This window comes from Anopheles moucheti, chromosome 3 (assembly GCF_943734755.1).
Source record: "Anopheles moucheti chromosome 3, idAnoMoucSN_F20_07, whole genome shotgun sequence".
Lineage (NCBI taxonomy): Eukaryota > Metazoa > Arthropoda > Insecta > Diptera > Culicidae > Anopheles > Anopheles moucheti.
The window spans coordinates 43,782,785-43,810,420 of NC_069141.1; the positions used below are offsets into that span (position 1 = coordinate 43,782,785).

The 27,636-nt window shown below is 42.8% G+C and overlaps 8 protein-coding genes across 10 annotated transcripts; 3 read left to right on the plus strand and 5 right to left on the minus strand.

Annotated features, from left to right (window-relative positions):
- On the minus strand, positions 1-1,278 carry LOC128304093 (replication termination factor 2). 2 transcript variants are annotated; one of them, XM_053041226.1, is made up of 3 exons: positions 1,145-1,278; positions 690-1,061; positions 1-607 (listed from the first exon to the last, which is right to left on the minus strand). In XM_053041226.1, the coding sequence occupies exons 1-3, from the start codon at positions 1,211-1,213 to the stop codon at positions 80-82; spliced, it is 969 nt and encodes a 322-aa protein (XP_052897186.1). In that variant the 5' UTR covers positions 1,214-1,278; the 3' UTR covers positions 1-79. The 2 variants fall into 2 exon arrangements, with proteins under 2 accessions (XP_052897186.1, XP_052897187.1); XM_053041227.1 differs by having other exon boundaries at positions 672-1,061.
- Positions 1,279-1,573: 295 nt separating this feature from the next.
- LOC128303796 (uncharacterized) lies at positions 1,574-2,140 on the plus strand. The gene is made up of 2 exons (XM_053040858.1): positions 1,574-1,924; positions 2,006-2,140. Exons 1-2 carry the CDS (start codon positions 1,682-1,684, stop codon positions 2,126-2,128), a joined length of 366 nt encoding a protein of 121 aa, XP_052896818.1. The 5' UTR covers positions 1,574-1,681; the 3' UTR covers positions 2,129-2,140.
- LOC128303795 (uncharacterized) lies at positions 2,097-3,729 on the minus strand. Of its 2 annotated transcripts, XM_053040857.1 has the most exons (4): positions 3,630-3,729; positions 3,426-3,569; positions 3,192-3,330; positions 2,097-3,118 (listed from the first exon to the last, which is right to left on the minus strand). In XM_053040857.1, the coding sequence occupies exons 1-4, from the start codon at positions 3,727-3,729 to the stop codon at positions 2,203-2,205; spliced, it is 1,299 nt and encodes a 432-aa protein (XP_052896817.1). In that variant the 3' UTR covers positions 2,097-2,202. The 2 variants fall into 2 exon arrangements, with proteins under 2 accessions (XP_052896817.1, XP_052896816.1); XM_053040856.1 differs by having other exon boundaries at positions 3,426-3,729.
- A 777-nt stretch (positions 3,730-4,506) lies between these two features.
- Positions 4,507-7,891, minus strand: LOC128302211 (nonsense-mediated mRNA decay factor SMG8). The gene is made up of 5 exons (XM_053038974.1): positions 7,780-7,891; positions 7,551-7,689; positions 6,614-7,483; positions 6,445-6,546; positions 4,507-6,377 (listed from the first exon to the last, which is right to left on the minus strand). Exons 1-5 carry the CDS (start codon positions 7,827-7,829, stop codon positions 4,608-4,610), a joined length of 2,931 nt encoding a protein of 976 aa, XP_052894934.1. The 5' UTR covers positions 7,830-7,891; the 3' UTR covers positions 4,507-4,607.
- Positions 7,892-8,308: 417 nt separating this feature from the next.
- Positions 8,309-14,031, plus strand: LOC128303638 (uncharacterized). The gene is made up of 7 exons (XM_053040676.1): positions 8,309-8,485; positions 8,660-8,820; positions 8,894-9,154; positions 9,226-9,422; positions 9,499-10,205; positions 10,292-10,495; positions 10,561-14,031. Exons 1-7 carry the CDS (start codon positions 8,479-8,481, stop codon positions 11,904-11,906), a joined length of 2,883 nt encoding a protein of 960 aa, XP_052896636.1. The 5' UTR covers positions 8,309-8,478; the 3' UTR covers positions 11,907-14,031.
- On the minus strand, positions 13,864-14,583 carry LOC128303639 (probable RNA-binding protein EIF1AD). Its single transcript, XM_053040677.1, has one exon. The coding sequence runs from the start codon at positions 14,476-14,478 to the stop codon at positions 13,963-13,965; it is 516 nt and encodes a 171-aa protein (XP_052896637.1). The 5' UTR covers positions 14,479-14,583; the 3' UTR covers positions 13,864-13,962.
- A 140-nt stretch (positions 14,584-14,723) lies between these two features.
- LOC128302259 (DDB1- and CUL4-associated factor 10 homolog) lies at positions 14,724-17,168 on the plus strand. Its single transcript, XM_053039041.1, has 2 exons — positions 14,724-14,827; positions 14,910-17,168. Exon 2 carries the CDS (start codon positions 15,061-15,063, stop codon positions 16,972-16,974), a length of 1,914 nt encoding a protein of 637 aa, XP_052895001.1. The 5' UTR covers positions 14,724-14,827; positions 14,910-15,060; the 3' UTR covers positions 16,975-17,168.
- Positions 17,169-17,261: 93 nt separating this feature from the next.
- Positions 17,262-27,427, minus strand: LOC128305971 (protein cappuccino). The gene is made up of 8 exons (XM_053043623.1): positions 27,043-27,427; positions 23,886-24,515; positions 22,397-23,128; positions 21,643-21,809; positions 19,741-21,178; positions 17,908-18,978; positions 17,519-17,816; positions 17,262-17,440 (listed from the first exon to the last, which is right to left on the minus strand). The coding sequence occupies exons 1-8, from the start codon at positions 27,425-27,427 to the stop codon at positions 17,329-17,331; spliced, it is 4,833 nt and encodes a 1,610-aa protein (XP_052899583.1). The 3' UTR covers positions 17,262-17,328.
- Between the last annotated feature and the right edge of the window lie 209 nt (positions 27,428-27,636).

A 27,636-nucleotide genomic window follows, 5' to 3' on the forward strand; every position in this document is an offset into this window, starting at 1 on the left:
TTGTCTATTGTTTGTTTATTTGTTCAAATAAAATGTATTATTATATAAAAGTGGAAAGATAAGCTAATATCATACCTGTTCAATTATAGAACGGATTGTACGTAACCCAATGAGCACGCTTTTGGTCCTTTTCGCTTTCGTGGGTTGTAAAAATGGATTTGTAAACGGCGGATGCTTTCGGATCCTTCGCGACACTGTAATCATCCTTGGATTTTTTAAAAACTGGATCCTCTCCAATCTTGTCGCTTATAAGTGCACGCTTATTCGGCACTATCGGTTTGCTGCCTGCTTTGCTACTTCCCTCGCCATTTGCCTTTGCTGTCGATGGTAAGAGCTTTTTATCCATCGTGCTCGAAGAAGGCATATTACTGGTTTCTGCAACTACAGATGAAGTGGACGCCGATGTTGTTACTGGAGTTGTCGATTCGGAAGCGGTGGTAGATGTAATAGTAGCAGAAGCCTTTGACTTAGACTTTTTATCTAACTTGGCTTTCTTTTCTGACCGTGCACGAATACTCCGAGCTTCCATTTTTGTGCGCATTTGCTCAGTTTCCTCCTCCGTTCCATTGAGGATTACAATATCGTCGTCATTGTACGGTGTTTGACACTAAAATTATTACAAAAAACCTTTATAATTAAGACAAATATCAGAGCCACGAACGGTATACGACTCCTTGGCAAGTACTTACAACCGAGCACACTTTTTCCTTGACTTCTTTAAGCGCTCTTTCGGAAAATACGCATCCGCATGTCCAAAGTGCAACGAATCGAAACTGTCCGCTCATTTCAAGTCCGATTAGGGCACATATGTAGGGAGAACTTTTATCATCCTGTGCTTCATCATAGGCTGGATTAGCGGTTAAGTTAAGATTCTTGATATCCTTCAGCGATTTTATATGAGCACAAGCTTCGGTCATCTTCTCCTTATCCAGCAGAGCCTCAATCACATTTTGCTTCGAGTACAGTCTGCCCAACCCACACATCACAATCGGCTGCTGTAGTCGCTGTTGGGTTAGCGCACAGTGCTTCCAGCGGAATTGCCGTTCTGCGTCTTTATCTTTCTACAAATGGAGTGTTACGTAGGGTGATCTATAGAGCCAGAACCATCCAAGAACATCTGAAGGAAAATGCATCAATAATTTACCTGCTCCGGTTTCTTCTTAAGTCGCACTAGCTCATCACGGCGGGGAATAGTTCCACCATCGCATCCCATGGTGGAAAAAGCGATTTATTTGATCGGGAAGTACGAAAATTAGAGTCCTTCTTCCGTGGGCAGAGCCAAAGTTTGTTTACAATTTATTCTGATATTCCTATTTGACAGCTACCCTTAACTCCCAATGGCTAGCAAAGTTTTAAACTGTTCAAGATTATTTTTGAGAATGAATTCCCATTTTCTTACTGATTAGATCATGAATGTTTTGAATTATTTGTTGATGTCTCTTACTATAAAGTCACATATTAAGGATTTTTCAATTTTAATTTAATTATTTTCATGATGTCATCAAATTGCAAGCATCACTAGCTCAGGGGGTTTCTATTTTCTGTCAAAACAAAATCGTTGCTGTCAAAAACGCGCGCCGAACAAACAACATCGCGCCAACCCGGCTACAAGAAGTTACACGGCTTGTTTCACAAGAATATTGTTTTGTGACGTTGTTTTGTGCATGAAATTGTAGAAAAAATGCTCCAATTCGAACGCAGATCAATCGTAAATGGAACCTCTATGAAGAGACATGTCGGCCAACCCGTCAGTATTCATTTGAAGGTGGATCGTGCCGAAGATGGTTGCAAGTCGTTCAGCGGCAAAACGTCGGACGGTGTAAATGTTCAAGTGATGCTAATGGAACCACTGAATGGCGTTTGCACAGGATGGGTAGAAATAATTGGCGTTGCTGGTCCGAACGACTCAATTCGCGGCAAACAGGTACGTTGTTTCCTGTGAGCAAAGAATACGGATTTATATTCGCGACAGATATTGACCAGTATCTTCTATTGTTTGTTCTAGATTATCACATACTCTAACGTAAACGGAGTTAAAACGGAGGACTTCGATGTGGACGGACACAACATGCTTTGCACATTGCTGTCGGTGTGTAAGGAACCATTTTACTTGGGTCCACAAATATAATTGTTTGGAGAATATACGTAATGATTAAAGAATTAACACTTTTTGCTTCGTTTTGCATAAATGCTTTACCGTTATTATTCATTCAACTGTAAGATTACTTCCAGTAGCAGCCACAACATCCTCAAGCACTCGAGTGCTACACCATAGCAAATTGGAAAGCATTCGATGATGAAACCCACAATTGTATCACTATTGAGCGTTCCTTTCGATATGTAAAGCAGCAATGCTTCTGTTTCTCTCCATGCATACCACGGCACCATCAGCGTAACTGTGGCCCCAATTTTCCACACTAAAAATGTTGCTTCTTTTAGCAAATTAACCGGCTCGATTGACTGCAGGAAGGTGTCCCAGATTGTTCGAATCGTGAGATTGCGCTTGTCTATTTCCCGTTCAATCAGCCGCTGCAAATAATCAATTTTATCCAACGGACTACCCTTGATCGAGCGAAACGAGCACACAAAATCGCCACATACGTACACAACGGAAATGCACAGTGCTGAAAGTAGTTGACCCATACCGGTGTACTGCTTGCGATCAATGTCAGGCGATTCGAGTGGATCGTGTTGGTACACGAACTCGTTCCAGCGGTAATGGACGGAAGAAAAAATGTAATTCCACAGGCGCGGAATGTAGTAAGGTTTGGCAAGCACATTGTCACACATTGGCTCAGCCCGTTCAAGGTATCCATTCAAGGGGATGTAGCTTAAGTTACGTTTCTCCGCTTCATTTAACAGTTTAAGATCGATCGCATAGAGCAAATAATTGGAGATAACGCATTTATCACTGCATTCATTAGGTGTTTCACTCACTACCACCGGAATGCATACGATTTGCCATGGAAGAACGGGTTTTGAACTCGTTATCAATGAATCTTTATCTTTGCTGCTTGTAGCTGCATTAGTGTTGTTTAATAAACACATCAGTTCCTTCATTGGTCTTCCCCGTTGTATGGCTGGGGCCAATATTATGTGCTCATCTGCACTGCTGGTTCTGGTGGAAAATTATAAATTCCAGTATTATTTGAGATTATTGGCAAAAGTGAGACGAGAAAAAGGAATATTACCCTTTTAACCATGAATATTTGTTCCAACAAGACATGAACGGGAGTATGAACTGCGGAAGACAAAGTCGCATGTGGTTGCTGCTGCAATCGCTAATATGATGCAAAAACTCTTCCCTCAGTTGCACAATATCAATTTCTCCTGGACGTGTGAAGGCGGAATGCAGTAAGGAAAACATAAACACCGATAGATTAATCTCTACCGGTAATCGAGACTAACGCACGCCAAGTAAATACCTTCCATCTCCATGAGCACGCACAAAACTTCGGGGTTGCGGGAACGATCAACGAAGCTTTTGATGCCGTGTATTTTGGTTCTTTTCAACCATGGGTAGCGCCAAAACAGGATAATAATCCATAGTTGTCGCGAGAGTGCAACAGCTTCAAAGAGAATTAACTTGGGATGATCATTTTTGAAGAACAAACAAAGTAAAATCTTACTTGCGTAACTAATGAAGAAAAACGGCAGCAGGAAGCACACAAGAACAATACATCTGATGGTATTCAGAGTTATCCTGGTAGACGCTGCATCTGTCCACATGATTCAAATTGTTATGTTGAAGATGGGATCTTCGTCTGTTCACTTCTGAAAGTAAAGACTTGAACCACAAGATTGCGGGTTGTGCATCGTTCGGCACACCGATCAGTACTACTACCAGCCGATCGTATTTCACCCAACGTAAACAATCACCAACTTCTGAACGGAACGTTCACGTGCTTATCAATGTTTTTAAATAATCTTCTCGCACCAATACATTTCACATTGCTACTCTGCAGGAAAAAATGAAAATAATTCATTGCTCTTTTGAATCGCGTTTGTGTCGACTTTAGGTTATTTCCTGTGGTATACCGAGGGAGGAGTCCTGGACATAAAAATCTCCCGAGCTCATCGGGACATACTCTGCCAAAGGGCCATGCTGTGCGATTGTGGGACACATAGATTCACGTGGGTTAGGATGAGTCTTCCAAAGGTAACAAATCTTGTCATATGCGAAATGATTAATCAAACAGCGGGATTAAGATCTTTCTATTTCTAAAGTATTTTTCTAACAATTATAGTCTAGGCTCTTAATAGCCTTCATGGATTTTAGGGCTTCGACAATGTCCAGAACTTGAACTTGAACGAAAAAGTTTAAGGATAATTACAAGGTCATGTTTCGGAATTAGTAGTCAAATGGGATTCATTCAGACATTGTTGATATTGTAAATTAATAATTCTGTTGCTTAACCAAAGCTTTAAATAGTATATTCCACATCCATACCGTTAAGATTTTTTTTTGTTTAAAACTTACGAATCATATAAAAGAAAAAAGTTCAACAATAAGTCGGATATATTATCGCACTTTACATATTAAGTGATCACATACAAAAAGGAAAGGCCTATGTTTGTGCTATCGAATATTATTACACTCCTGCCGATTATCCTGAAGTGTTCGTGACACCCATCGCGATCGATTCTTCGTTCAGGTCGTTTTCCCTGATGCCATACATTCCGGCCAACAACACACCGTGCATAATCGCACTGGCCGGATTAACGTCGGTCGGTGCCATCAAGGGTCCGCCATCGCCTTCGTACACAAACGGCAACCGTAGTATCCAGTAGGAACTTTGCGTTAATTTGATCGGTTCGATCATGCCGGTCGTAAACGTGATGCTGTTTTGCATGTTATTCTGAAAGAGTTTCACCTTCGGATCAATGATAACATTCACCGGTGCCTTCGGTGTAATGATGTGCACACGCATTAGCTGTGCCGTATTGTTGATCGTATTCCGGCAGGGACAAGGAAAGTAAATTGGCATGTCGTTAAACACCACCTTGCTACCGCTGTCTCGTACAATTTCAGATCCACATCGCAGAATACTGTCCGGCGCATTCATAATGAACCGATGGCCTCGCAAACACTCGTACTCCACACCGACAAATATTTTAAGCGTGAACGTTTTGTTGTGTTCATAGTTTTTCGACGAATGTTGGTTTCCCTTTTTGCGGTTGCGTATTTTTTCGTACGATGCGGCCCAACATTGTGCATGCTCAAGGCGCACACTCACGTCCCATGGTAGGAGAAAATTCGATCCTGAAAGGAATCCACTCTGCACATGTTCTGGAAGACCGGTATTGTGGGTGTAGATAGAGCTAGAACCTAAACATACCAACGACCATGACGGAAACCGTGGTAGTAGTCCAGCGGGGCTGGCAGAATGCAACATACCCGGCAGATACTCGGTGGTAGATGGTAATCTGGCCGGTCCAGCCGGATGTTCCGTCTCACCCGACGAAGAATCTGTATGTTTCAGTTTGCCTAATTTTATCACTATTTCGTTCATTTCTTCATTTTTGGAGTCCAGCTCTTCACAATCCTCTTCATCGTTACTGTTACAGATATCCGTTTCGTCCATTTCTTTTCTTCCCTCGCATTGATTTTGTTCTCTTTGCCGGGTACGCCCATCGTTCTCCTTTTTAATCATGTTTTCACCCCCAACGTCTTCTTCCACATCAGTACCGATATTGAAGCTTAAACTGGCTGAACTATTTTGACTCCGTTGGCTACCAGACAGGAATGGCGAATGACCGGGAATGGGACGAATGCTCGGTCCAACGTCCGAAGCGGTTCGGCCAGTACTGTCAAATGACATCAAGTTGGAAAAATTTTTGTTTATAAATTCCGCTGCCCGAAAATCGCTTATTGATGGTTCAAACACCGGAAACTTTACACGATCCAACCGGTTACAGTTGCTACAGCTCTTGGCGATTATTTGATAAAATTCATAATTTGACTGCCGTATGGTGTATGGATCTTCACGATGTCCCTGCGTTCGGCCACAATTGCACGAGGATACATAAATTACTCCACTCGAATGTTCGGCCGGATCAATTGTCTTATGCATGCCCAGAACACATGGATTGGCACGTAAACTCGGATACTCGCACTGCTGTTTACCACTTTGCCATATCGCATTACAGTACTCTTTCAATCGTTCGATGCTGGATTTCAGTTCTGGCCCACGCGCATACTCCATTAGAATGTTTAACGCTTCCTGATACTTTGTTTCGTGAAACGAGGCACTGTAATGCGGCGGTAGCATATCCTTGTAGTTGAGCATGGCCAAATCCAAACCCTGTTCACATATTTCGCCAAAAAATCGCTCGTCAATATCGACAATGTCGTGAAAATTTTGCAAATAGGCACTCTGAAATAAGTAACGACACAATGAGTGTCAACTTGTGACCGGACGTATTTGCTCTGTGATAACTTACATAATCCGCATCGTAGGCATCGTAATACGGGTCATTGGGGTTGTCGATGAACAGCTCATGCATGTATTTAAACATCGCGTACCAAGCTTCGGTTGTTGGGAGCTTCAAAACCGAAAAGAAGTTCAAGTACTGAAATCATTTGCAAAGTAACAGTGTAGTCAATACTTACTGCGAAATGTGTTCTGACTCTTTGCCTGCCGGAGCTATCGTTTTCATCAAAGCCGAATTCCAGCGCATCCTCTACGTGTTCCTGCACCAGACTGAATATACTTCGTTCCTCCTCCGCCGTTGGGTCTTTTAGTTCAAACTTAAACGTCGATGGAAATCCGAAACAATCATATGGTTTGGATTGTTCCAATATTTCTCGTTCATCGTTTTCGGGCAGTGTCCCCGCGCTTGTTTGTTGCTGTTTGGAAAGGTACATCGAGAGCAGGTCGATTGAATCTAATAGAGGATCCTGGTGCCGTGTTTTCGTTTCGTTGTAGAACACAAACTGCTTGGTTTTTGGCAAAGAAAACAAAGACATCGTACTGTTGTTTGTGATGATGAATTCATTCCGTAGCATTTTGTTGATGTAGTCCTCAACCTTGGTTTCCAGTACGTCTATCTCATCCAGCAGATGAGGATCGCCATTGTCGGGAAGATTGAACATAAACAAAAGTCTTGGACTGCACAACCGGCATTCTTTCCCCATGAATGATCCCACGTTTGCGCTTTTTAACATTTTGGGTAAAAATTTGAGCACATACTTCTCGCGTATTATTTTCAACGATTTGAAAATGGACAGATAAGACATGTCGAACGATGCTGACGACTCGGCTAGCACTAGAATATGACATACTTGAAGCGCGAACAGCAGAATTCTTGCAAAACGTGTGCGTATTGCGCTGTTGAATTCGATAAAATGTAATGGTGATTCGTCAGTCTTCTCTAGCATCATCCGTTCTGCTAAATTCAACAACACAAAGTTATCGAACGGAGCATCGAAATGAAGAAATAACGTTTGGCCTTCCGCTCGAAAGTAGAATTTCACACGACCCTGCACAAGGAGATAATGGGTAAGAAAGAATTGTTGATATAGCTGATGAAAGAACCTGCAAACTTACATCAATTCCCGGCTCATCCGTCAACGATGGATGAGTGTGAAGAATATTGAAGTCGAGCAATTTGTTGCAGTGAGCTTCATTCGATTTCCCCAACACACCAACTACCACCATTGGTTTATCCTTTTGAAACAGCTTTTCTCTGTACCGGCGATGGAGATGGCAGCAAAGAAATGCAACATTCGTTAAAATCAGATCTCTTGGGATTTCTTTCAAACCGCACAACTTTTACCTTATATCCAGTGGTACATCGGGAAACACAAAACTTTCGTACGGTTCCATTTTCAATGGTTTTGGAGCTGCTCGCAGCTATTGCAGCAAAAAGCACCACGATATTTTCGACGCGACTGTAAACAAACCAGCTGTCAGTGCGTCCTTCGCTCATGCCATGCTCGACATTTCCTTGTGCATGCACACAAATAGAGCTTCGCCAATCGTTCCAGATGAAAGTTGTCTTTTGGCGCCAATTTCGAACCAAATCCTGTGCGTCGCGTATCGTTTTTGTTACGCATTGACAGTTTTTCCTTTAGTGTAGCATTGATCAGTGATCATTTTATCGAACCTCTATTGTTTCGTTGTGTTAAACTACTCCACTAGCGCTTGTTTTCACAGCCGATTCGAAACGTCCTTGCTTGTGCGTATACAATGTCGCGTTCAAAAGCTCGGACTCTAGCGCGTGTCCTCAGCAGGACAGCGCATCTAGTACGCATGGATGTTTGGTGAGCTGGCGTGAGTGTGTTAGTGAGTCCTATTCAGAACCGAGTACTGAAGTGCTGTTCATAAAACGTATCGCTTATTATGAATTGGTAAAAATTGGCATAAGTTAATAGGCTATAGGAAAAAAGGGCATAGCAAAATTGGTGGATCTGTGTGAAAAAGGATTACTTTCGTAGCATTCGGGAAACTGCAGCCAAGGATATACGCATTGAGCATGATGGGTACGTGAAATAAGGCGTGTTTGGTGCGTAACCAAACACAAAGGAGTAATGTTCATATGCTGCGTGTTGTGTATATGCTCCTCCGCACCAGTCGGCCATAAAGAATAGCTAATGTTTTTTTCATAAACCATCAATTATTGAAAATATCTCTTTCTATGTGTTGTTTATTTGCAGATTTGGAGATCGATTCGCAAAAGCCCACGCTTGATCTAGCGAAGAACAGTCTCAAAAAGGTTCCTAAGATGGAAGACGCTCAACAATACAAAGTGTTGATATTGGACGATAACGAGTTGCAAAAGATTGATAATATTGATTCGTACTTGAAGATCGAAAAGGTGAGTTGTTTGCCTTGTGTATATGATCGTACAAAGTGCCTGTACTCATATTTACCGTATCGTTTATTTGCAGTTATCGCTGTGCAAAAATCAATTGCTGCGAATGTATGGCGTCTGCCGACTGCATTGTCTGAGAGAGCTGAATCTCTCGCACAACAAAATCCTCACGATCGAAGGGCTCAAAGATTTAGTCTATTTGACCCACTTGAACCTGGAGGGTAACAAAATCAAAACAATCGAACATCTGAATACGAACGTGAACCTTCAGTATTTGAACCTATCGGAAAACAGTATCACCAGTGTATCGGATATGTCTTACCTTAAAAATTTAAAGGTAACAGTTTCAGAACGCACTGTAATCTATGTGTGTGCTATACGTCCTAATCGTGCTGTGGTACTTTGCAGGAACTGTTTCTCAACGGGAACCGCATATCGCATTTAAGGCAATGTGATAAACATTTACCTCAATCGTTGGAAAGTTTAACATTAGCAAAAAATAATATAGCAGATCTGAATGAAATTTGCACGCTAAGTCATCTCAATAATCTTAACAGTATCACGATGGCGGACAATCCGTGCGTTCAGATGGCTGGGAATGTGATGTAAGTGGTAGAGAGAGTTAGAGAATGAGAAACACATGCTACAATATATCTAACTGAACATTTTGTATCGTTTTAGTGGATTTGATTATCGACCGTTTGTATTGAACTGGTGCATGAGTGTGAAGCACATAGATGGATTTGTCGTCACTGCCATTGAGAGTCTTAAAGCGGAATGGTTGTACAGCCAGGGTCGTGGCCGCCAGTTCCCAATAGGAGAACAAACGGCGCTAGCTCGCTATCTCAGCAGTGTATGTCCACTATCAGGCGAAGCGTTAGAAAATCAGAACGAGCGTAAACTACGGCTTATACTTAGCAAGGCACAGCAACATCAGCGTCAGTTGCAGGAACAAACAACTCTTGGCAGCGATGGAACGAATCAGTCAGCAAATAATTCTCCATCCTCGCTGCGCCGCAAAGGGCAAGCAACAAGGATACAGTCGCCGCGCGTATCGCGTCTAAGTGGGCGCCAAAATTCGCCTGATGCTATGTCAAACAGTTACCATGGTAACCTTTCGAACAATTCCATGTCATCGGCGCATAGTGAGAGTAGCTCCGGAGGATCACAACTATTTGAGCTGACAAGATCGTTGATTGATAACATTACTTCGGACAGCAATATCATGTCCCAAAGTTTGGATCCGAACATGTTGGCGAGTAGCAATGGTAGTGGTGTATCTGTCAACAGTTCGACCATTTTAGGCACAAGTGCAGGCAACGAGTGTATTGTATTAAGCAAACAACATCCAACAACGATGAATCAAAACCAGGGAAGTTTGTATAATGGTAAGTCGTAGTTAATTTAAATGTTAAGATTTAAACACATAAGATTGATTGAGAAAATGTTACATATATCGTTATGATTTTTTTAGATCAACTTACAAATGCTGTAGCAGCAGGAGGTGGACCACTTACGGCCGCATCCAAAATGGTGCCTGTTCCAGAATCCTTGATGAGTCCGGATTGTGGTCCTACTACAACAACGGCAGCCAGCATTGTACAACGAAATTTGCAACATTGTAATATGCAACCACAACCACAAACGCCGCAGATCCCCAAAGCTATAAAAACTAAAGGTTAGAGATTGCGTTTCGTGGATGAGAACGAATTGTTAAATGGTAATCTGGGTTTCCTTTTGCAGATAGTAACCGTTCAGTAAATCAAAACAGTGGAAGCATTCCGGTGGCAAATGTTCACCCCAAAGCTGGAAGTCCTCGAACTTCAAAGCGAAACAATAGTAGTGAACGTTCTTCGCCCTCTCTTTCACCAAGAAAAACACTCAACAGTCACAACAGCAATGGAGGTTCTGGCAGCAACAGCCATTCTAGACCAGTATCATCACAATCCAAGTATTCCGTACACGCTGCTATAGCAACACCATCGGAAGGGGGTTCGAGCAATGCCGTAAGCTCGGACGATGACAGTGAAACGATCAATATTGAAAAGCTTCGCACTATACGCCACAAAGCAGCGCAGCAACAGACCCAACTAAATCTTCAACATGTTGGCCAAGGCTTGGTTCCGAAAACGAAGGATAAGGAGGTTGCGGTATCCGGCAAAACTATTGCCAAAGAAACAATGGAGGATAATAAAGCGACAGAAAATTCAGCTATAGTTATACAGAAACTTTGGCGGGGCTATGTTACTCGCAAACGGACCCGCGATGTGGTGGAAAAGCTGTTTCATAAGCGAACCAACGATCATATTTTACAACTTACGAAGGACATGCAAGTCACAAAGGAGCAGTTGGAATCGGGCCGTAAAATTCAGCAGCTACAAATGAAAGCTTTGCGTCAGCTGTGGCGAAAAGTCTCGTCTATGAATCCAACGGAACAAATACGTGCCACTCATAGTAATGCTGGACAAACGGCTGCTTCAGAAGAGGACGATGCGGGAGAATGTGGCCAGTTAGCCAATGACGGGTTGGAAAACAGCACTATTCAAGATCTCACAAAATCCTGTTCAATGTTGATGAACCAGGTACAACAATTGCAAAGTGCAGTGCGAGACATTGTCAGTTGTATGCAGTTTTTGGTTCATGTTCCGCCACCTGCCCAACCACCGTTGAATACGGTTTCCCAACAGTGTACCAGCGAAACACAAACGGATATAGTAGCTGTCATTACGCCACAGGTAGAACGATTGCCAGAAACGTTTCCTTTCGGTAAAGGATCTGAAGGAACTTCCAAGGATCAGCTGGGTGTGACGGGTAATACGAAACTTTCACGGCCATCAACGCTGCCGATAAGCTCTACCGAAACATCACCGAAGCTTGTTAGCCAAGGGCAGGATCCAACCGTGGATGAAGGTCGGGAAGCTACGGATTTGGAATCCATTGGTGGTGATTCACAAATGATCCGAATAGAAGAAGCTGATCGTGGAAACGAGGAGGAAAACAATGACGGCGAACAGAAGGAACGTGATGAAAAAGAAATGGAAAGTGTGGCAAAAATTGAGGATTTAGAAATTGGAACAGTAGTTCCATGAGCATGCGAACAAATTTTGACCTATTCCTAAAAGGGTCGATATTCTCGAAACTATGGTAAATTTATTCGTAAAAGAGCGATTAATGGAAGCATTTGTTGATTATTTTTAAGCTATTTATTTAAAAGACAAATGGGAATGATGTGCCCAATGGTGGTGCTTAGAATAAGGGCACAGAGTCATATTGGATTGATTTCAGTGATCTTACTTAGCTTGTATATGTTTTACGAATTTGTTCGCCCATTAAAGCGCTGCATTGTATTGTACGATGCATGATAGAAAGAGAGACAGCGACTCTAATTACCAAAGATGTTACAAGATCAATGTAAGTCACAAAAGATAGATGATTGATTAATTTAATACATAGCATCGTGAATATTTTTATTTTATGTGCATTTTTTGCAAAGATGGTTCAAAGTAACATACGATGAGTTTTGGGAATGTAACAAATAGGGTATTTAATAACGAACAAGTGACTTGAAAAGTTCATCTGCATCATTCTCTCTCTCTTGGTAAACATGACAAAAATCATGAAACATATTAATTAAACAAGAAATCTAACAACATTACCGTACGCAAAACGCGTTTTAGTTTGTAAAAGAGAACAAATATTCAAAGGCTACAGGATTACAGCTAAATGTAATAACGCAACCTGTTGGATCACAAGCTATGAGATATGTTTCTGGGTACTTTTAATAACGAATGTTTCTCGGTTCAATCATTTCTGCCATTCAAAACTAAAGCCCACTGACTATAGTTATGTTGCCAAACAGCATACGTTGATGAAGTATTCACTCTGCTATACGAACGTATGTGTTCTTCGGCGCGCTGTGCTCTTCCAGGAACGCCAAATGTTAATGAGATTACATGTGTCCATAAGATTCAACATCACTCAAACAGCGCATAAGCTCCAATCAGAAACAAAACCACCGTGTCGTCATGGTTGACCATTAAGGAAACCCCTTATGCTGTGTGCTCATACCATACTGCAAGAATGCTTCTATGTGTCCACTGTTCAACCGTTAAATGATTTTCAACTCTAATCCACACTACAAGTGCCTACATTTTACTTAGTTGCGAAGGGGGTAAACAATGATGAGGTGAGCAGATTGTGTAGTGCATGCTAACATTAGATGAATTGTTCTTTAGCAGTTTTAGCAAACAGTATAAGCGGTTGCATTAATCAATCGCCGGTTTATGATGATCGATAATTAGGAGATCTAATGCATTCCAGTTCAAGCATGTTTTTATACAGATAATCGCACAAAGGCACACAATTTCATCAGCACACAATTGGAGGAATAGAAACACATTGAGTTACGCGTCATGGATAGCCATACGTTTTAGGCACTGCTCATACTATAGGGAAATGCGCAATGCAACATTCCGTGCAAGATCAAGCATCGATCCTTAATTCTAGGTTATATATGTGTTACGGATTGAAATTAACAAAATAGTAGTAGACACAAGTCAAATCGTTTGGTCGCACACGACGTTGAATACAATTAAAGATTTGCATGATTCGGTTTTCCATTACATCGATTCTAGCATTAGATATAAAACATTAGCATAGTTCAGAAAAACAAACCCCTTTTCACGTGTCCCACATGTTGCAAATCAGTTGCAGGTGATGTACTTGTGCTTATCCGCGCTCAAAGTTTGTAATATCGATGTTATTAATGGTTGAGTGTATGTAAGCATCCGCGTAAATTCTGCTACAAGGTAAACGATCACAAATGAGTGGAGGATATCGGGATAAAAGATGGCTAAGAACGTTGCTCGTATAATTCAACGCATTTGCAAGAGGTTTGTAACGAATGTGCATTTCTGTGTTTGTCACCTTACCTATGCGAGATCTTGCGCGATCTCTGCCTATCTCTCGCCAAAACGCCAAAGCTACAAACAAAACATGAAAAGGAGTTCTTTCCAATAAAAAAAAGTCAAGTGCATAAACTTACAAATGTACAGACATGTGTATCTTCAGCCGATTTTGATACTTCTTAAAACAATTAAACAATAAACGCATCGTCGCATAATACCTAACAAACGGGGTATTGATTCATCGGTCCATAGGCGATTGTTTTTGTGCGATTTGTCTTTCCAGCGATGGTTCATCTTCGTCGTCCGTATCTTCCTCGTCATCCTCTTCATCATCGTCCTCGGAACTCTGGGCCACATATTTGCGGTTCGTGTTTCGAAACAGCCCATCTTCATCCAAATCCTCTTCCAAATCGCGCTTCTTGCTAAACTTCCGTGGCCATACACCTTCCTTTTCGAACACTTTTACATGTTCCGGCGTTAGAATGCGGCATATTTCTGCTTTCACTTTGTTGCCCTCTTCGATCGGTTCGACCAGCACAAAGTCGCCCCGTTTGATCCACACATTTTTTCGGAACTTAACCGGCATTGAAACCAGGAATCGGTCTTCCTCACCAACCTGTGCTGTTTCTACCTCGTGTAAGTTGTTGCCCCGGCTGGCAACGATGCGTACAATTTGTTGATTTTCTTTGGGCACATCGAAATCGTCTGCCTCTTGCTCTTTCAGTACGTGTTTAATTTTAGTTACACGGGACATTACGAGCACAGCGGAATGGAGTAAAGTAAAAGCAGTAGCGGACCTTTCTTTTAATTTTAAATCTATCGCATCGAACTTGAATCTTGCCACAATGCGTTGGAAAACTTTGCACCAAAAAACAGCACGCTGAAATGTCAAAAAAAATCGGTAAACAAACAAGTATATACGACCACAGTCAAAGAGTCAGGTTGACTTTGCTAAGTTTCTGCAGTGGTGACTTTGGCAGAAATGCATCCAATTTGAGATGCACTTCGAAAGCCTCTGTGTATCCGACAACAGCCCTTCACACTTATCATCTGCGTTTTGTTCGTTTACTGTTTTTGTGTACATTTGGCGAATAAGGAGCATAGTGAGTATTATCATATTGTTGCCCAAAAACCCATCGAATGGAATTCCCACAAAGAATGCGTCTTCGTTCGATTTCTCTTCAGTTCTTTTGCTTGATACTTACACGCTGCATTATCGCCGCTCTACCATTGCTGCCGACCATAGCAGTGAAATGCCTTATTTGGGGTAACAGATAGTAATTCAAACTACTCATTACCTCGTTCAACAATTTCACCTAGCCCGGCTCCCCAGAACATGGATTTGTCGGGGGATTCTTCGAACAAGTTCATGCCCATCCATCAGTGGTGTTCTCGCAGAGAGCGTGGCTTAGGAACACGGTTCGGTGATGCAGACGCAATCCATCGTACTATCTACCGCTCGCTGGAGCCGAAGAAGATATGGAACGATCCTGGCCGATTCCCGGGTATAGTACGTGATTATGGCGGTGCGTTCAACTTGGAATTTTCGCCAGATGGTACACTGCTGGTTGCGGCCTGTCAAAAGAAATCCATTGTGCTGTTCGATCCACTGACGGAGATACAGATCTGTGCCGTGAAGAATGCCCACAACGAGTGTGTAAACTGCATAAAGTTTATTGATCACCGCATATTTGCCACCTGCTCCGATGACACTACGGTCGCTTTATGGGACATCCGCAATCTGACCACAAAGCTTCGCACCTTGAACGGGCATAGCGGTTGGGTGAAGAACATCGAGTACTCGAAGCGCGATGGCATGCTGTTGTCATCCGGGTTCGACGGTTCGATCTATGCATGGGAGATAAACAACTTCACCGAATATGGTTCCGTCTACCGGCGAGTACTTCACACCTCTGGACTGTTGCGGTCGCGCTTAACGCCTGACGAAAACCGGCTAGTGATCAGCATGAGCAGCGGTTATTTAATGGTCATCCATGATCTGGATCTTGCCAATCTTGCAAGTGATCTCGATGGTTTCTATCCCAACGTTTACCGGCTGATGCAGGTCGGTCGTCAGCTTATTCCAATGGCAGCGCGCTTTCGGCCAATGTTTTACTCCAAACGGAAGAAGAACCGTATCGAGCTAGTGACAGACTTTCCGCCCAATAACAATCCGGAAATGATCTGTGGGCTAGCCATGCACCCGCAGGGCTGGTGTACCCTGTCCAGAAACGTGTCAACAGACGAATTGACCGAGTGGTCCGTTGTGCACGATATACAGGAGCTGCCGCAGGATGAAGAAATGGACGAAGATGAGGGTGAAATGGTAGAACGTGAGCAGGAGCGACGAGAGGAACAGGAAGAGGAAGTAGAGGAACCGACAAACACCGGTTCGGATACAGTAGCAGGTCCGCAACCTGGTACGAGCGGGTTATCCAGACCATCGACTAGAAACGTGCAGATGGGAAGCGTTTTTCGCTTAAATGTTACCATGCGAGAAATGATGCCATCTGCCGAAGCAAACAACGAACCGGCATCCGGTAGTAATGGAAATAATGCAAACGCGGGCTCAAACGAACCGGAACCATCCGGAAGTCGTAGCAATTTAGTACCACCACCGCAGCAAGAACCGCATGGTGGTGAAGCAGGTCCAAGCGCACAGTCTGTGCCTATAGGAAGTGGTGGCCGTCCAGCTGGGCGTGGCAGACGCGTAATGGTAACGGGACGGTACCTTCGTTCCGATATTGCAAGCACCGATATATGGGCAACCGAGATAACGTTCCGAGAGCGTAAGAATATGCCCAGCTCACAGGTGCGCAGCAATCGTGGACAGATATATGGCATAGTGTCGGGTGTAAGCTCTTCCGCAAGTACCGGTTACACTGGTTCAGGGAGAAAGCGTGTGACTGAAACCGTTTCCAAAAATGCTTCCCGTATGCTTTACTACATTCAAGAATCCACCACGAAACAAGGTTACATCAAGGAATCATGTTTCTCACCAGATGGACGTATAATCTGTTCGCCGCATGAGAATGGTTTCCGTTTGCTGTCATTCAACGAGAACTGTAGCCAACTGCAACATGCCACCGGAATTTGGCGTAACGAGAACGTCCAGCAGCTTCAGGAACTGAAACGCAAGCAATGTCACTCGTCCATGGTTGTAAGCAGCCAGTTCAGTCCACGATTTCCTCTGCTCGTTACGGGATGCTTACTGGGCAAAATTGTCTGGCATCAACCGGCACTGTACTGAACACGTCAAAAACGTGGAAATAGTAATAAAGGGTTCATGAACCGTATTCATTTCAATTGCCCGTACTGGGATTGAAACAATAGCGTCCGAATCATCAGATATTCAGTAGTAGTTTGGACTCCAATATGTTGAACGCTCATGAAGGAACCGCAACAAGAACGAACTTCATCAACTCTGCAAGGACTAACACGTCAATCCCCGATGGTACTGGTCACACGGTATACTGTGGATAGGCCGGCAAGGATTGTTATGTAAGTTTTTTTTCATAATTTTATTTTATCATAAGTTTTTGTTTAGTCGTAGCTCCACAACGCAAGCATCTCTTCTTCAACTTTTGAAACCACGGCTGGTGCGTTAGTTTTGCATCAATCGTTTCATGCGTTCCTTTAGCGAGCCGGGTTTCACTTTTGCTGTGGCTTGTTTTGCACCAGACGGTGCCGTTGATGTACGTTTGGTCTTTTTCAATCTGAAAGTAAAGTAACACGTAAATGGTGTTTCATTAACAGTACGCAATGAAGCATGCAACATGGTTTGATAATCTTACAGTTCGTTCAAGTGATGCTGCATTTCCTTTTTGAAAATGTTTCTAAAGTCGTGTGCGAACGGTAGCCACAGTTCGAAGAACATTTCCGGTTTGCATTCTTCCAATGTGCCCGTTTTCGGTGTAAAATGGTAGAAGCGCATTGTTCGAACGAAACATTCGCAGCATTCTTCGAGCTTGCAGAATTGCTTTTCAATACGGGTAGTAGCCTTTTCAATAAACTCTTCCATAATTTCTTTGAATGGATGCAAATGATCTTCCGTCGACTCTTGGATTACTCTATCGGCAGTCCTGCGGCACTCTGAAAGCAGAATTAGTTAGGTTAATTATGGGTAATTTCGTAACGCCAAAAAACTGAAACACCCAGGATTAGTCCCACTTAGATCACTTACCTTCTGTTTTCGAGCGTAACATTGTAAGCTGCGTAAGACAATCGTCGTAATCCACTATTACGGCCTTATCCAGATCACCCGGATCCGGAATGGGTAGCTTTATTTCCTGCAATATGATGCCACTCTTGCGACATTGGCTGATATAGGTACGGATTATAAAGTGCAAGAGCGTCGTGTTAGTGTCGGCTGACTTGACATCCTTGAGTTTGCTTAAAATCTCCAGCCCAAATCCGTCCGCCTGTCCGCGGGTACGATTGCCCCCATTCATGAAGTTGCCCAGCGTCAGTATGATCGAAAAGAGATCTTTCAATTCTTCGCTTTCCGCAAGAAACTCGCAGGTTTGTTTGACTGTTTTGAGTTTGCGCGACACGCCTTTGTAATGTTCTTCGAATTCGGCCTGAAATACGATGCAAGAGATCCGCTCCGAGAAGAAGGATATGCTTGATATGCGCAAAAGGAACTGTTCTGGCTGATCGAGTGGGATCGCATTGTTATTGTTGGCTAAACTGCTCTCTGCATAGTCGCGGATCTGCATCAGCTCCTCGTCGCTGGCTTTTATTTCAAGGATTTTTTGCATCGCTTCCAGACTAACGACCGACGTATCGCAGTGATATATAGCACACTCTATTTCGTCCCATTCCACGTGCAAGCTTTTAGCGAATATACCCACGTTTTGCGACCTTTTGCAATCGAGTATTTTTATCGTTTTTTCTGGTTTCTCTACCTTTTCCCGGAGCTTCGGTATGATTACTTGGCGTGAAAACAGCTCGGTAAACTCTTCCAAATTGTCCAGATTTGTTTCCTCAAGCTCCTGCCACAGACCCAAGCGCTTTTCGAGCTCCAGCGATGCCGGTGGTGACGGATTTGCTTCTATTTTCACAGATTGTACTGCCCCGTCAGAGGCTTCCGTGGCGTTTGTGCTGGATATGGAGGATGCACCGTCGGTTTCGTCACACAGTGACGTCGACATCACGTTTGAACTTTTGCCAGCGCTGCTTTTCGGTGCTATAATGCGTGTCCAGTACAGGGGTTTCATTGGTTTAGGCGGGTTTACCGGTTGTTTACGAAGAACTGACGGAAGAAATTTAAAGTTGTAATTAGTGTGTTGTTAGCATTGTTAGCAACATATCTACGATTGTGAGACACAAACTACCAACGAAAACACAAACAATTGAGGACCTAGGAACCAAGGAAGAGTGGAATTATCAAAAAAGGGTAGCTTTTTGAAGAGTAATTTAATATCTACTAAAATTTAGCTCAGGTGGTGCAAATGAAAAATTGTATAAAAACGAAAAGTTAATAACAAATTAATGTAACGCTGTCTTAGAAAACAGCATAAACTATACAATCCTTTTTGGAAGTGTTTCAAAAACAGTGCTAGTTTTAAGATACCGCAAAGTTGCATTTTAAATTAAACAAAAACTGTACAAAAACATAACAGATTTTCCCATACAAAAAGACGAAAAAGGAAAAATTACACGAGAAAAGCCGGAACCAAATTACTTCGTTTCAAAGTATAATAGAATTAAAAATTGAAAAAGCTCATTACTTTTACTACTACTACTAACTACCATTTAAGAAGTGGGGTGCACCTGGCAAATAAAACGGTCTTGATAGGATAGACATAGAGCAAAAGCGTGTGGTCGGTAGGACTTTCTACGCGTTTGTACAGATGTTACTCAAATTGCTTCGGTTAAACTTATGGCTATTGTGTTTTTTTGATTTTTCAACCGAGAAAACGTGAGTTTACCGAGGAAAAGTGAAAAATTGTGAAAAGTAAAATTGAAGGGGTAAAAAAGATTGAGATTGAAGGGAACAAAAACAAACGCTTACTATTCGCCGCATACCATCCTCCGGGCACTGGTATGGGTAGTGGTAGTGGCGGAGGGCCACTGGTGTTCGCAGTAGTGGAGGCACTTGACGCTAATTTACCTGGTCCAGGTGGTGGAGCCACGTGCGGCCCATTTGTGCCAAGCCCGCCACCATTACCACCTGGCGGAGGCGGTGGTGGTCCTGCCAAAGCTGTTCCAGCAGCTCCTCCTGCAGGACCCAGCCCCATTGGTGGAGGCGGTGGAGGTGGTGGAGGAGCGGAGTGTGGTTTGCCCCCATCACCAACGGTGATTGGCATTGGCGGGGGTGGAGGTGGAGGTGGTGGAATTGATGCAGTTTGGAATGGCGCGGGTGGTGGTGGTGGAGGAGGAGGAGGAGGAGGTGGTGGCAACTGTTGCACCCCGTTCGCCGGTAAAGAGCTGAAGAGGGGTGGCGGCGGTGGAGGCGGCGGTGGTGGTGGCAATGACGGCTTAATGTCAGAAGGACATGGAATGGCAGTATCGTCCTGGGAATGCACTGCACTACTGGGGTCGGTTTGCGTTTCCCGCGTTACTAGCGCAGGCCGTGCGCTGTCTGTTGCGATCGTGCGATCTGCGTTTCTTGCTATGTTTGCGGATTCGACTACAGGTTGAGCTAAGGTTCTGGACAATGTACTTGCGTGCGCTAGCGATTTGGCGCAGTTCGAACAGACGTACGGAATACACTGCGCAATACTATTGCTAGGACTATTAGGCATAACTGCTTCGTTGAAGGACCACGTTGTGCAATGCTCTGGAAGATCGCTGATCTTGCTGGCAGTAATACTGGTATTCAGGAATGTTTGGTGCGCAGTCGCAGTTGTATCACGTTCGATAGTACTTCGTTTCTGGCCATCTTGCGCTCCTTGGTCTGGAGATGCTTCCAAACTGTTTGAGCTATTGTTTTCTAGGACTGTAGACTTCCTTTTTGGAGTGCTTGTAGATGCAGCAAACACTGTACATTCGGTTTCGTTAAGCAGATCGGTCCTGGCTTTGTCATATATTGTGCAATCAGTGCCATTGAGAAGATCATGGGTAGTGGTCATTGATCGATCATTGACATTGCGATTTGTCAATTCAGCTGCATCAGCCGGGATGCTATAGCTGAAGAATAGCTCCTGCAGAATGCTCTTTAGTTGGCTGATCGTTTCGCAGCTTGCGATTCTGCGCCGGAGAAGCTGAAAATCATTCACCTTTTGACCATCATTCTGATCCTGGCCGGTGGATTCCATGGGTTTACCGTTTTCAGACCTGCTGCCGGTAATTTGCTCAATAGTTGTGCTAGTTGATTGGTGTGAAACGCTCTTCGCAGTGGGTTGTGTTACCGAAGCGTGTGGCCAAACGACGTGTGGTTCAAGTCGACCAGGTGTAACAGGTGTCGGTGTTGGTGGCTCGGTATGCGTCCACTGGTACATGAGATTCGTCTAAAAAGAGGCCAACAAAGTAAAACAATCAGCAGATAGACCTCGAATTGGATTCACAGAACAGGACTAAATCGTATTGTTGATATTTTACCCACAGAACTAAACGCCCGGACTGATTTATCTAATTTTTTCGATCACACTTGCACATTCTTCCGTCCTTGTACATTTTTGTTTACGTGCAGCCAATCTTCACTCAAAGCAATGCGTAATGCGTGAACCGTTTGTTATCATGTCACAGCAGTATCTTCATTTTGTTTGTCAACACTTGCCGTTATCGTCAGATACCTGCTAGTGTGCGTCCAATTTATCTCGCTGCTAAGTGAGTAGCCGTTAAAATAAGGCATAAACTTAAGGTGTCGCTACATGATATATTACGGCAGCGCTTTCGTCAAGGTTTTCTTGATCGTTACCCAAATGACATTTCCTTACAAATTTGAGCTAGTATGCTTTCTAGTATTGCTTACCCGAAAAGTATCCTGTGGTGGAGCATGCTTGTCAGGTATCTGCTTCATAACACCGGCAACAAGTAGATTTGTGCAGTACTGGAATAGGAGAGCCTGCAGATCTTGTTCGTTTACTCCTGGGATGTTCGATGGTAGCGATGATGACAACCAATTCATCAGCATATGTCCTAAAATAGAGAACAGTGTATCAGTTCGAATTGAAATTCACAATAAATTCTACTAGCTGTTTAAAAAACTAAAAGCAAGATATCAGTAATGTACAGTCTCTGAGATCTTTCGACGATCGTGTTGTGAATAGAAACTATGAAATAGTGCATGTTTCGTATTAGCTTTTCATTCCATCTTGAAGGAAATGTGTGATGACAATTGTATAGATAAATGTTGCCGCATCTACTGATAAGGTGATACAACATAGCATGCGCAATGGTCAGATATGTGATGTGCTTGCGAGGTAAGATTGATAAGCGATAAGGTAGATAGACATTTTCCCCCCTTAGCAAGGCACTCGAAGGTGGTACCTTTGGTTCACAAATATATGCCCACCAACGTTTCATAACAATTTCAAATATTAACACATGCAAATGCTCAACAAATCATAACATGATATTACGGATGGTTCATAGTATCAGTTGTACTATGTTCAAAAATTGTGAAAGTTAGTCTACGTAATTAAAAAAAAAACTAAAAAGGCAACGATCTAGCAAGCATGGCGAATACTTGTTATTCCACAAATGCCTCGAAAATAGAGTTTTACCTTCAAATTTTTCGTACGAAAAAAAGTTGAGCTTTTCCGGGACGTAAGACGGTCGAATAACTCTGTTGGCCGGAGTCGTGCCCGAAATGCTATTCGTGCTGACTTTACGGTCAGTTAACACCGGTAACTTTGTGCCTACGTAAAGGCTCGATTTGGTCAGTACTTTCGTGGGTTTCCCATTCGTGGGAACGCGTGTTCCAACAGTGGCTGTTCCGGTACCATTGCTACCGGTAACAGTGGCACTGCCCGTTCTTCGATGAGACAGAGGCACCCGCTTTCGTTCCATACTGTCATCCGGTGGTGGTGAAGATGATTCCGATGAGTCATACACGACACTTTCTGACTCAATGCAGACGTTGCTCACGTTGTGTTCGATGTGCAGATTCGCTGGTGATGGTTTACGGTTAGCGTAGTTTGCATTATCCGGTGCAACACTGATCTGGGATACATTCTCGCATGCTAGTTTCGCTCTCAGACACTCCTCACGCGAGATGTCGGTGCCACCGAGGGTCAGTGAATCATTCTTGCAGATGGTTAGGCGAGCTACACCAAGGGACCTGTCGCGGACAGTCGAACTAGGGTTGTCGTTTGGATCGTAGATGTTTTCTTCGGAATAGTAAGCCTCGTTAATTTCGGTCGCAAAACCGCCTTGCGGTGATGCTGGATCCGTAAAGATCGAGTCAGAACTGGAAGATGTGGTACGGTCGCGCAAGTGTATAACATTCGGTGTATCTACAAAAGAGATCGTAATCATTGAATAGTGTACCGAGCCAAGGTGTGGAATTGCTCTTGCATTGCAGGGGATGCAAGTTTTTGAAGGTGGTAGGATTTTTCTAAACTACGCACGAAATTACTACGACTAACAATTTAAAGAAAAGCTTCACACTATTATTGAAATATAACGAATATATGCAAAGAAAGCTATTTGCTTCAAATTAATTACTCGAAAACAGCTACATGAAACGCCACATAAAGGCAACTAATTGTACAGCATTAGTGTGTAAATTCCACAAACAACTTATATCGTTCATTCTGTTCTTCACTTCATTCATAGATTCTATCAATGAGTGTAGTGTGCGTGATGTTGGCAACGTTGCACACTCTCCTATATCCAGACACACTTATGTTTTGCTTCTTCCGATCGTGCTCGAGTATGAAAAGAATGGACGAAGAAACAATATGGAATGATCTAATTTTGTGGGCGGCCTGAGGTGGAATTCACCATTGTACACGTCTCGTTGCTACATTTGAGTTGTTCATAGCGGGAAAGACCACTTAATTTAGAATTAACGGTAAACACATAATCCTATCCTGTTCTATCGTTGAGCATGCGAGAACGAAAGCCTTCTCGTAAAGAAACATTTCACCAGGCAAACAACAGGCACAAACAATCGGAACTACCTCATTTAACACCAGTTGCAACTTGTTGCATTCCTTCTAAAGCAAGAACCAGCAAAAGACGAAATGATCAAATATGCACCACACCAACCTTTGCTGCGTAACGCCGCGCACGAATTGGTGGATGGTTGGCTTTCACGCGCTGCTGGAGTTTGATTGAGCGAATTGGCCCTTTTCCACGAGTCGGTAGTGACAATGATCGGGTTCGCTGGCTGTTGGCCGACAACACCACCACAACCATCGCCGAACGTGTTGTCCGTGGCTGGAACTGGTTTGCTGCGTAGATGGGAAGAGGTCGCCCGACTGCAGTGGGTTGGTTGGGTGGGGCTTTCGACGTCGTTTGTTGTTATAGAAACGGAATGCGTCGCGACCGGCAAGCCGCTATCTTGCCGCTGTATTGGTGCGTTGCTGCATTCGCGGTTGTCAGTGAGCGTACTATCGCGACCGGTGCTACTAGAACTGTTGGTGGGCGGGCGGCATGTACGGTGGTGCGGTAGCGTATGTTGTGGAGAATGGTGCTTGTGCGTCCCTAAGCAGGTCAGCGACTTACAGTGATCGGGTGGGTGTGTGGATGATGCGCTACGGTTGGTGATCGTGCCCCCCGCGGTTGATGTCGTCATCGTCGCAGCCGGGCTGGGTTGATGGCTAGGCTCGTACATTGCGTCATCAACGGATCGCGACGCATCTTTTGCATGCATGGATGGGTTGCCGCCAGTTGAGGCTGGTCGTTCAGTTTTAATGCGTGTATGTTCGTGTTGATCGTGAAAGGAGAACAAAGAAACACGCTCAAGTAAGGTAGCTTGTTCGAAGCAAGATATGAGCGAATGGGAGCATAACTTCATAATTCTCATAATATGTGTAAACGTATTCATTTGGAAGATGGTTTGAAGATGTAACCAATCTCCTCTGGATCTCAACGCTGAACCACAGATGATCATTACAAAATATTCAAAGTCTACTGATTAAGTCCATAAATTAAATTAGTTTAAAACTATTTTCTAATTCAATGACATTCTATACGTTATCTTTCTAATGTACACAAAACTACGTAAATATTGAGTTGTTATACGGGATTAATAATTAATTATTACGCTTTTTACATTTACAGCAGGTTTACAGACTGTTTTTGTGAGATATTTGTAATTTGTTATGTAGTTTATTTTGAACTGTTAATAAATTTTAAGAAATCCAGTAGCTATAAGTCCACTGTTATATTTAGACTTTTGCACTTATGGAAACGTGATTTTGAACATTTGGCCATATAGTATGGATAGAATTATTTAAAGTTAAACATAATTGCTTAAACAGTTCGTAACTGGGACAGAATAACGTAAAATCGTCCATTGTTACATTAGGAATGTGTCAACATTTTGTGTCATCTAATATTGACACTTAGCTCGTGTATGCATTGCACAGTTTACATAAGGAGTAAAGTGATGCTGATGTAAAGAGCTCAAACTATTTCACCACACTCACCGTTTGTCTTTAAGCTGTTGATGTAATTTTTTGTTGTTGGAGATTAAGCTTCAACATACCACAACCTCATTCTGATAAAAGCGAAGTATCTTTGTTACCAAAAGTGCTCAAACTGATCAACACAACGAGTGGAAACCGAAAGTGTTAAATTAAATACGAAGTACATTTAAAAGTACAATTACCATTTACCACGACGAAGAATTGCAGGAGTTGTACGATGCAAAGCCAACTAAAATGCTTCCAACATATCACTGGAAGCTACAGTGAAAATTAAGGAATTCTAAGCGCTTCAATTCTGACGTCAACTTGATAAAGTCGGAACTCTCATTGCAAATGCCAATATGCTTATTTAAAAGCTCTGAATTGGTCTGTGCGCCGTGTAACCATGAGAGTGTGGTGCGCTGATTTGAAGTAACTGATGAATATTCTCATTAACAAATGATTGATTCTACTGCTGCATTGAAGGATGAATGATCGCAAAGAAAATACCAACAAGACAATTTACTGGCGCAAAGTCATAGCGACACGGACCAAAAAGTCATATCTCTACAGACTTGGTCCAATTATCCAAAGATTAGAATGTATAAAATAAGTTAACAAATGGGTTTCATTGTTACCAGCATCATTTGTCTAAATCTAAGTCCAATTCCTAGAGGAAACTTGTAAGATGGACGAAATCTGCGGAAATCAACAAATCACTACGATTCGAAATATTTTGACGATAATCTAAATATTTTGTGTTTTAATCATAAAAAATAACTTTTACACCCTTTAGATCTCCAGTAATGGCTACCCAACATGTCTGTGGTATTGATACCGAATTTCCCCTTTATGGAAAATGATCCCATAAAACTTCACAATTTAGTTTGAGCCATGATTATGATTAGTATTAGCTTAATTCGAAATGCAATACTTTTGAATATATTTTGTATGAAGTTTCTGCGAGAGATACAAAAACAATGGCTAGGGCTTATTAAACTGGCTAAATGGATGTTCAGAAGAAGTTTGTAGTTATATACATGTAGCAATAGTATCAGAGCTACGCGAATTTGAGATACGCGAATCGCAAAATTTTGACAGATCGTGTAATTGTGTATGTGGAATTGGCTTTTTTATTTTCAACTTGTGCCATGGCATCAACTATCTGTAGCTCCTTGAGTGTTTCTTGTATGTGCTACGTTAGATAAGAGATTCGTTTGGATTATTTAGAGTTTCCAAGCCATAACTATTGAGCAGCGTCACAAGTTCTTCAATAGAATGTTTTTTTGTGGTGTTGATCTTAACATGTCTTATCGCGTACAAAATAATATTTCCAATGTTTAGACTTCGATTGTGAGTAACAAACCGAAATCTCTAACCAAAAGGCTCATATTAACAATCAGTTTGGCTCGTTATGCAAAAAACTTGTTCAAAAGAGTGCTCATTAGGAGTAAGTTGACCGTATTTGAAATGGTTTAATGAACAACGAAATTTATACATTTGTATCGTGCGCATGTAACTGTCACGCTTCTTCGTGGTGCCAATATCACACCTGCTGAACCTTTAAGAAAACTGACACGGTGTGAAATTTGAAACAAATTTGTTATGCACTTCGTATGCAAATTGTGTGACAGACGGGTTGGTGTAGTCAACCATGGCGCGAGAAAGTGTTTTCGGTGTATTATTTACCACGTGGTGAAGTAAGGCGACACCATTTTCAGGGCGTATTTATGTGTAGTGCGTATATAATTAGCGATATTCGATCCTGTTTACTGTTTATTTACAATACGTACCTTGCTGTTCGATGTAATCAGACTCCTCCTCCTCATTGCGCCTATTCGAATCAGCTGATTTCCCGGCAATCTCACTGAAGCTACCATTCTGCTCACGGCGTGAGTGGTTCCGGTCCAAGTGAGCAGCCGCATCCAGCAGTATGTTCGAAAAGCCGTCCGTGTCAGCAGCAGCAAGGTCGGGCTTGGTGTCGTCATCCTCGACACCAACTCTTGCACCGATCCCCGTTTGGTCATCGTGCTCCACCAACAGCTGCTTGCGCTTGCCGAATTTGATAAAGCTCCGACCCTTGGAGAGAGACGGAGTTTTGGACGACCTTGAGGTTGGTTGCTGCTCAGCTGACGCAGCGTTCGGCTGTGTGCCCGCATGTGCCTGTGTATTTCCCATCACGACACAAGTCCTGTCAAATCCTTATGTTTTCGTATGTGTTTCGATTTACTCCACCACTGTTCAATCACTTCCTGCGATGGTACAACGTTTTGTGAGTGGTTTTTGGGGGGTTTTTGGAGGTGTGACTATCTTTCCACGTATCATTAGCACTTAAATGGAAATGGTGGCAAGAAACGCTTGCTGCAAAAGTAACCAATTAAGACAAC